The 10,009-nt window shown below is 35.3% G+C and overlaps 1 protein-coding gene across 3 annotated transcripts in view; it reads right to left on the bottom strand.

Annotated features, from left to right (window-relative positions):
* LOC120533919 (tyrosine-protein phosphatase non-receptor type 12-like) overlaps window positions 1-10,009 on the bottom strand; it is a 175,787-nt gene that overhangs the window by 11,260 nt on the left and 154,518 nt on the right. For 2 of the 3 annotated variants that reach the window (XM_039761033.1, XM_039761035.1), the window contains 3 exons: window positions 3,915-3,992; window positions 612-715; window positions 492-522 (listed from right to left, as the gene is read on the bottom strand). In XM_039761033.1, the coding sequence (XP_039616967.1) occupies window positions 492-522; window positions 612-715; window positions 3,915-3,992 (213 nt within the window). The remainder of the gene's footprint in view (window positions 1-491; window positions 523-611; window positions 716-3,914; window positions 3,993-10,009) is intronic. The other variant, XM_039761034.1, reaches the window with a different exon arrangement.

Here is a 10,009-nt window from a genome sequence, read left to right as displayed (position 1 = left end):
GGCTCAAATTGATAATACGTTTTGAAGACAACACTCAACAAGTAGACTGCAGTAGTAGGTTTCTTTCTGGCCAGGTGTCCATTCAAGCCTTCAGCAGCAGTCTTTAGCATTTACCACAGTTTGAAAATAAAAATTACTGAGTCGTGTTCTTGATACTTACCTATTTTTTTCAGAACTTTATGTCAGGAAAACATTATGCATTTGTTATGAAGCTGATCAAGCCCTATTTCTCACTGTATTTACATTGTGCTTATTTTTCCCTGTGACAAAATAAATTGTCTTCCACTGTGTTTTCACACGATGTATTACAAAACATTTTATTTCTTTCTACCTATAGTCTTTGAAAGACACTAAACTTCTTTTAATTAGCTTAAAACACACACACACACAAAGAGGTGGGTCAAGCAGTAAGAGAAAATCCCATCTTCCCTTCTAACACACTGAAATGCACTGCAGTCAAATCAATGACATCAAAGCCGCCGTGTACATACCATTTTTTGCACTTCTGTTAACTTTCATACTCTGTGGGGAGAGGAAAACACCATCATTAAAGTATGCCAGGCTTTTTCTTTAAGAATTCACATTCACAATATGCCCCCACATTAGGTTACCTTGCTCCTTATTAGGGACTGATTCAAATCTGAGCTGACTTTTTGTGAAAATCCACTCCACTCTGCTGAGTGACCAGTAGGCACTAACTTTTGGGTGGGAGAATCTATATGATTTGAGGGGGAAAAAAATACAAAATTAAGTTTTAAGCCACAGTTACTGCATTGTTTCTTCAGGCTAAAGCTATGCAGAAATATAAACTATTGAAACAGTGCACTAAACATGCACCAGTTACAAGTTTTGAATGAAACAAGTTAACATAATCACTTCTGGCAACAAACTTAAACATTATATTTATATTTATATATATATATATATATATATATATATGCAACTTTAATGCAAATTAACTGTTTACTTGCTGAACTTAACAGATTGAAGAAAATAAATTGTGGCATGTGCAAAAGTCCAGACAGCATTTCAGTATATCCATGAATGCTATTTTTGTTAGGTCTTAGAATATAACCGTTTCGTTTTATTTTTATAGGGCCCAATTCTAGAACATTATAAAGGTGCTGACACTGTCAAGCTCTTAGGGTGTTGAGGTTACATGCAGGGGCCATTGGCTCATCTAAGTAGCTGACAAAAGATCTCAAAGTAAATGTACAAAAGAGGGGAAGGCTATAAAAAGATATGCAAATGCTTCCTGCTTGCAATTTCCGTTATCTGAAATGTCATTTAAAAGGGAAGTTTAGGGGGAACTGCTGACATCGAGACAAGACTTGGAAGAGCACTTGTGACTAAGTAATGACAAACTGAGAGATTCCATTTTGTTCAATGTTGAGACTGTGTCAACTTATTTTCACATAGAAAATTAACAAAAAGTAATTTGACAAGGGTGCCTAAAATTTTGCACATGACTGAAATGATTGCCATAAATAAAATTTCCATTTACAAACAAACTAATTGCCAGTGTTTGCTCTTCCTAAAAACAATACAAACCTCCACAAATGTGCAACACATTCAAGGCTACAGAAAGTCTCATACTATTAAAGCAAGACACTGCGCAATTCAAAGGGTGCATTTTCAGCACACATAGTGATTTTGATTTGTTTTTTTATCTTCTTTTTTTCAATCTGAAGTAATAGACCACTTAAAAATCCTCATTTCAATACACCACACTTGAAGATTTTTTATGTTCTGCTAATGCCTTCTTACATGAAAAGTCCACGATCTCTCGCACATGGACTCCTTTGTCACCTGTAAACTGCAACTAGTGCCTTAATTGTTTTTCTCCTGCCGCAACAGTTATTCATTTTTCAGACAGCACACTCTTTCAAAATACACCGCTCTGGCTCTTGCAAACACAAAAAAAGATACAGGTATTATAAGGGATTACAATACATTTTCACTAACCAGACAAAAATAATGTCAGAGCACTGGTCAACCTGGGAGGGACAAAGTGCTAAAGATGTATTTTACACCTTCTCAATATATTTGCCAAGTAAAGATCTAACTCACAGCAACATGAATATGAACTATAAACATTAGATAGTCCGTTCCAACAGAAGATGAATAGAGTCTGTTAATTTAATGACTGAAGAACTGAAGGTTAAAACACTCATGATGTAAAGTCAATGGTAAGATGTATTTTAAAATGTCAAAAACAAAAGAAAAGAAAGGTGGATTGTAGCATACTAATATTCTCATAATGGACAAAAATCGATAATGCATTTGAAAAACTGCTTAACACCAATGTTTCAGTTGGGCTCTTAAACATAATTTAAAAAATACAAAATATTTTGCATAATAAAAACTATTTGAGTAAGCTTAAGGAACCCACCAAAGTTTTGTTACCTATCATAGCTTAGTTTTTTTAAACATCCATCCAAACTCAAACCATCACAGTCATATTCACAGTGGTGGGGTCACAGCCTATTCTGGCAGCACTTGGGTGCAGAGCAAGGCAGGAACCAAACTTGGGCAGACTGTCAGTCCGTCAGAAGGCCTACTCAAACCCAGTTTAGAAACACACTTGACGTCTTTATGATGTGGGAGCAAACCCCACATGAGCACAGGAAGAATATGAGCAAACAGACAGCTGATATAGCCAGTGAGCAAAGCTAACCAAATGTGCCACCCTACAAAACTGGGAGTTGGTGAAAGTTCAAAATTAATGTGCATCCTAAACGCAACAATTCTGTTTTTATTGGTTTTTTTTTCCAAAACTTGAAGAAATCCTGTGATCATCCTTAGCTCTACTTTATATGTTCATGAAACTGGATTAAGATGGTTTGTGTTTTGATTTGCTATTGGCCACATTTTCATAAACCGTGCATTTACTTGCAACTAGAAACACTGTCAACAGATTGAACAAAAAACATCTGACTTATCAAATGTGCTACTTCGCAGAAAACAAAAAAAAAGTTCCGTTTCTTCATCCACTATAATATACACTTTTTTTTTGTTTTTTGTTTTTTTTAAAGCTGCCATTTCTATTATTGTAACTGGGAAGTACCGACATGTCACTACTCTTCCAACTCACTTTTAAATCTATATTTTAATCATTAAACCAAACTGAATCATACCATAAATACCTTTCAGCACTGGAATGTCAGCGTAAATGACTGGATGTAGTGTTGGCTTGCTGTGCTTCCACAAACTGTCCTCACATGCAATGGACCCCAGCACATGAAGGTGTAGCCTATTTTCATTGGCTACTGTTACTTGTAAATATTATATTATATTTTGGAATAAGTATATGTGTGCATGTTAGTGTGTGTGTATAATATACATATATAAATATATACATATATATATATAAATATATAACTATAAATATATAAATATATATATATATACCAAATACAAATATATAAATATATATGTGTGTGTGTGTTTTACATTTAAAGTAATGAAATAAAGTAATGCTGATTAAAAATCTGGAACTAAGCAATGGACAGTAAAACAGAATCATACAAATCTATGTTATAGTTTAGTAGTGATTATTTTGTACATAACATTTTGTTCATTTGGGGTTCTAGCTTCCCTTTGAAAGGGACTGTAAGCGTGTTTTTACAGAGTCAATCCAAAACCTGCTCTACTTACCTTATTCAAATATCTAAAGTGACTACTATACAGGACAGTAGAATACTATTTTTGTATAATACACATTACTTGTACATCATATTCATCTTAGAAAAGAAACACATATGTTCCCTTTAATATTTATACTGTATGTACACACACTTGCGTGAGCACACATTAACAAGGGGCTATGTCTGAACATAATACAGCTGTAGGACTTCATGAGCTGCGCTTTCCACTTAAGCTCTCGGTAATTAGAGATGATAGAGATGGCTCACCAAGATCACTTGCCAGACAAAAAGACTCGGGGGTTCTTTCAGGCAGAGGGGGAGGGGAGTCTTCACTTGTATCAGAATCTAAACCAAACAGAGTAGACATTACTCACGAGAACGACACATGAGAGTAGCTCACGAGAGTGACAAAGCAGAAGGAATTGAAAGCATGAAGGCCCAGAGAACCAAACTCCAAGTGCCCCATCGCATTATTCTTAGAAGCAAAAAAGCACAAATGGAACAAACACGATTAATGTACAGGAATTTTGAAAGTGCCACACTGCAACATTGAGACATAGCAGACAAGACAGCTTACAAAATGTGGTCAGTAAAGTGACTTCATAAAACTTTGTCAGGTGTAGTACTATCAGTAATGTTGGTCATGCAATAATAAATCCAACGTCTTTAGACCATCCCTGGCTCAGTTTACAGAATCATAATCTGATGCCTAAGAAAAAAAATCAAACAAGACAAGGACACTACCTTTAGGGGCCATTCTGAAATAAACAGAAGAGGTTTCTGAGTAGTAAGAAGCTGAATGCAATTATTTGATGGTTAAACAGAACTGATCACTTTGTTTATGAAGAACTTGTCTTCTGAGATGATCTATTATTCTCTGCTTTTTGTCAATCAACACAACTGGTAGTCTTCATCACAGTCTAACAGGATTAGGTCTGGAGATTTAAGTGGTTGTATGTTATGATAATTTCGTAAACTCTCTTAGCCTTCATTGTTTCTGTATGAAGTAAATCTTTCGTTATAAATATCAATATTCTTTAGCATCAAAGGTATGTTTTTTTCACACTTTTTGACTTCAAAGCTATTTTCTGATTGAAATAGCCTAAAGCAATAGACATATATTAACAAAAGACTTGTGTGTCTGCGTCTGTGTGTCTGCTCACACTCAACCACAGCCACTGGATGGAGTATGCATGAACTTTTAAATTTTCCATGCACTGCCTCGCAACTATAATGTGCTAACGATACAGATAAAGAGACATAACGTCAAAACGAAGCAAATGCCGCTGCTCAACAACAACACGTAAGTGAAACACCTCTGACTGACCATCTAGAGGTATTTTCTTGAGACAAAGATTAATAGGACTCATATGCCAGCTATACAGCTGAGATATGGTTTCTCCAGTGTCTTCTAATGTAAGCCAGTGGGGCAGCAAGCACAAGCGGGTCCAAGTCATCTGCACTGGGCAGTTCTTAAGAGTTAGCTGATGCCTCTCCAAGTTCATGAATATAGTAAAACTGCTACGGAGTCTTCGGGTTCTTTTTTTGTCCCAAAGACCACTTGTTTAAAACGTGACACTAATTTAACTACAAAGTGCACACATAAAAGAGTAATGCAATTCTAAAAACAAAATGTGTGTCTTTGATTTACATTTATAACTCTGAGTTTTAAATTCATAACAAGTATGAAAATTCTGTGCAGTGATGAATCCACTGTATATTGAAACACACTCTCCATTAAAAATAATTCTGGCAATCTTAACACATATGAAACCTCTTGTTGAAGAAATCCAAATTATTTTAACTTCATTCACAAAGACTAGTTAATAACATTATCTCATCTTTGAGAACACACAGTGTGCCTCATAATAAGATGACGTACCGCAAACACAGAAAAGGAACCAGGCAGGACAAATACTGCACTGCAACTACTGTTTGAAACAAATGGAGCAAATATCAAGAGATCCTGAAAGGACAACTCAGCCTGTAGTACACAGATGTACAGATCCACACTTTACTACAGGAAGGAGGATTGACTCTCATTCCCCAAATACTATCACTACTCTGAACATATTACAGCAGTAAAGATAAAGACTTATCTTTATAGAGAAGGTAAGTTTGATGAGATCAGCTATTCAGACCAAGATAGTTTATCAATTCTGCTGAGAGTTAAATGTCCCCAAATGATTATTATCCGGCAACTTATTCAATATCTCTAGGGTTCCATATGTGGAACTGCCTTCCACTTCTTCCCTATGTTTTAGTCGGAGAATTCATTCTAAATGTTAATTGTGAATATCCATCCTACCACTCCCTTTCTTAACTCTGAACGTGTCTGTCATGCCACCTTATAGTCTCCCATTTGTGGAAACAGAAATCATTGAAATCTTTTAGTACTTCCTTACAACTCAAACCCTGCAGTCCTAAATAAGTCTAGAAGCTCTGTCTGAAGCACTGCTACTGTACATCCTTCTTGTAACATGGTGATCAAAACTACACATAATGTTCCAAATAAAGTCTTAAAGAACAATTTCTGGTGACTTGCACCTGCGTTCTATCGGCCTTCTTAATCAATTCTGCAAACTTATCTGCTTGGGATCAAGTAACAAGCCCACTACAACTCTCAAGTTCATCTTGTAATGTGTAGTGAAGACGTTTCAGACAAACACATTGTGTAGTTTAATCCATTTTTTAACATTCTATGTAAAACTGTACATTTACTATTAGGTTAAATAATAACTTAGCAACATTAGGATATCTACAATTTGAAAAATGAAAAGGCTTCTTGGTTGTTCTATCTTATGTTCTATACAAGAATTTGAGTTTTTGGCCTGAGCACACAATTATTTTGTTTATGGGAATTAGTTTTCCTTACTTTTTTCAGTCTTTTTTTTTTTTTTTAAATTTGGTCTCGAGAACCAATGAGAATGAGAGTTACAATATATAATAAGCTTGACCATGTAAAAAAAACTGGCAATAATTACAATGACAAAAATATCTACATGGGCTGCACGCTGAAACAGTACAAAAATGAATACAGTAACTCAATTATAAAACACACACATCTGCATCAGTCTTAAAATCCATATTCTGTATGCAGGTTGTCCAGATTGGACTTTCTGGTGTGGGAGTATCTGTGTACATATTCCCTGCATTATTTCCACATATTGTACATTGTATCTGTAAAATCTGAAGTGTCATTCATTAAACCATAAAGAGAAACAAGGAACGTTTTATTTGTTATTTACGTTTGCAGACAAACAATATGAAGACCACAAGAAATACGTCTGTGTTTGACTGTTATAATTTCTCTTCTTGAAATCTACAAGTTCTGAATTTTTCAATGAAAATCTGGTGATGAACGGCTCAAAGCCAGACACGGTTCTCAAATAAGTACCCCTAAACTGTAATACAAGTACAGCAATCCACAGGTTTCGCAAAGCTTTTACAGAAAACTTATTGAACAGTGATTATTTAAAAGAATGATCATCCATAAAGATGAGATATGATGTTAGTCGATGTGAATCATTCCTTAATTATTAAGGTTTTAATCTGTGGGTCTATCAAACTTTATCAAATATTAGAAGATTAGAGGCAGTGGACACTGTCATGTTCATTATTTTCTCCAATTCTAAGAACTTAATAGGTCTTAAAAGGGCCATGACTAAAAGGTCCGTTATCTTAACCTTTTTGATAGCCTGGTGTATAACAAGATATAGTTCTACACACAATAGCCTCAACATGGGATTGTTTACTACAGCCTTGCTGTTTTATTGTGCCTGTTCCTAAATTTTGGTACTCCCATTTGTATCAGGGACTCTTGGGATCCATAGATTTTGATAGAGGCCCCTAGTTTGTGTCTCATTAGAGAAAGGAATAACTGATTGGCCCTTCAATAGATTTTATAACTGCAAATGGAAAGAGTTATAAAAGACTTCCAGTTTTATTTGCATTGAATCAAAGAGTTCATTTCAGTTTTTGAATAGCTTTTTGGTTGAGAATTCATAGATATTTCAAGGACTGCTCATGCTTCAGCAGTTTCAGATATCATTTCTTTAGTGAGAAACTCGAAAATAGTTTGGCAATTTTAACACCACCACTAAAACAAAAAGTGTAGGGAGTAAACAAAGAGCACCTTTACAGTTTAGCATTAGAAAGAAGGTTTGACCTTCTCCAAGAATGTGAGCCTAACAGTGGGATTACAAATGGCACTAGCCCATAAATAGCTCACCATAAGGTAATGAGACAACTGTGTTATTTGTAAGTTGGCTTTCCCAACTTCTCTTGCATGTCTCCCAGTACTCTTACACCACCTTCTATAATCTGTGTTGTGTTGTGTTCTCCACTCACATCACACTGGATATTACGTAAGCTGTTGTGAATAATGCAATGATTATGTTCTGTGAAGTGTTTATATGTGGCTTACTAGTACAGCAGAATGGCATTTTTGGAGACCATCTGGTGGAAACAGGGATCCATAAGGATCAAGTATATCAACTCTTATTGGCACTTGTGACAAGCATAACTTACTTATTATTTTTATTTTCATTTTTATCATTCCACTGGGCTATGTGGCATATAAAAATATTCAAAGAATTATGAAGACAAGGCTCTGCTCAGGAATTTACTCAGGGTGAAGTCCCCCTTCTCAGCTGCCTTTAGATTACAGAATGGCTTTCTTTGCAATATACATCATCAAATGAATACTTCCTTGGAACAGTGGCAGAGAAGGGCTTTTCTGTAATCCAAAGTCCTTTTGGACAAGTCCCACTGCAGCTGCTTTCTCAAGGGAATTTAAACGGCTAGGGTCTGGGATGTTACCCCAAGCAAATTCCTGGACAAATAGTGACCCCGATTTATTCACAAGTAGAGCAAGTACAGCAAGATTGAGAGAAAGTGAAAGAGACCCTGGCAGACAGAAACTCGATTAGCCATGGGTTCCACGGGACCCTTGACCAACGAATGAGGGGGAGTGGTGGATCTTCAATCAAAAGTGCAATCCTAGGTGAAGGGGCTTTTGCTTTCTGAACTACTTTCATTTCTAAGAAATGTTTATTTAACAAAATTATGGCATGTAATTTTCTTTTACCAAAAAAATACATGCATTTTGCCTGTTGTGAGTATATGACTGGACGACTTAAAATTATAATAATGGATATTATGCAACATGAGTATCATGAAACTTTTTTTATGGATATTTTTTTAATATGTTTACTGTTGGCCAGTGTTGGTCACTATAGGCTCCTGTTCTATCAGAATCATCATTATGTTTATTCTCCACAAAAACATGATATTAAAAACTTTTCTCAGTCATTCCTAAAATTATATGGGGTAAGGAGCATATAATAAAAAATATAATTTTCGGGTTGAGTACAAATTTAAAGTAATATTTAGGAATCATGGTACCGATTTCTTTCATAATTTTGATATTTTCAAATATTTCAATCATATTACTTCTTAATTTCCATTTGACTAATCGCTTATACCTCGCAGTGCTGGAATCAAACAAGTGCTGCTTTGTCTTATTTTGTATTATTGAAACCAAAACTGTACACTGTACTACCGGTGGAGTCTCATTAATGCTTCATATAACTTAATCATAACCTTCTTTGAGTTGTACTACACACAACGTGATTTACAACCTAACATCCTTTTAGGCTTCTTGATCGCTTCTGTACTGTGTCTGGATGTAAAAAGTGAAGAATCTACTAGGATTCCTCGGTCCTTCTTATAGTGTGTACTTTCAAGGCCCCACAATGTGTATTCAAATCCAACGTTTTTACATTCGGTGTTTAATTCTTTATTTTTATTGACACTGAATTTCATTTGCCACAACCTACCCATGCCTGTACTCTTGTCTGGGTCCACCAGTGACGCTTTGGTTGATGCTAGGCTTCCTGCCTTGACACCTAATCTGTAAATTTAACCGGCCTCTTATTTAAAATTTAATTAAGATCACTTATCTGTATTAAGAAAAGCAGCAGACCCAGCATTGGACCCTGGGGACAGCACTTTTAACAACACCTAATTCAGAAAAACCTCCTTGTAACTTGTAGTACTTTACACCTCCTGTGTTTAAGTCTATTTTGCACCCCTCTACTACAGTATGTTGAACTCCCACTTGTTTTAGTTTGATCTTAATCCTTTCAAGTAAGACTTTATTAAAGGCTTTCCGAAAAGTCAAATAAACAATAAATATTATCTGATGTACTTCTCTGATTATATACTTTACTTCCTTACTGACTATGTGTAAAATATAAGCTCTTTCCTGAATAAAAACATGCAATCTGTTCAATAATATCCCTTTTTTGTGCCATATTATTATTATTATTATTATTATTGATGTTTCCATTCATTTGCCC

The sequence above is a fragment of the Polypterus senegalus genome, chromosome 8, assembly GCF_016835505.1.
Source record: "Polypterus senegalus isolate Bchr_013 chromosome 8, ASM1683550v1, whole genome shotgun sequence".
Classification (NCBI taxonomy): domain Eukaryota; kingdom Metazoa; phylum Chordata; class Cladistia; order Polypteriformes; family Polypteridae; genus Polypterus; species Polypterus senegalus.
Note: the sequence above shows the minus strand (reverse complement) of the source record. Positions and strands in the feature narration are given on the sequence as shown.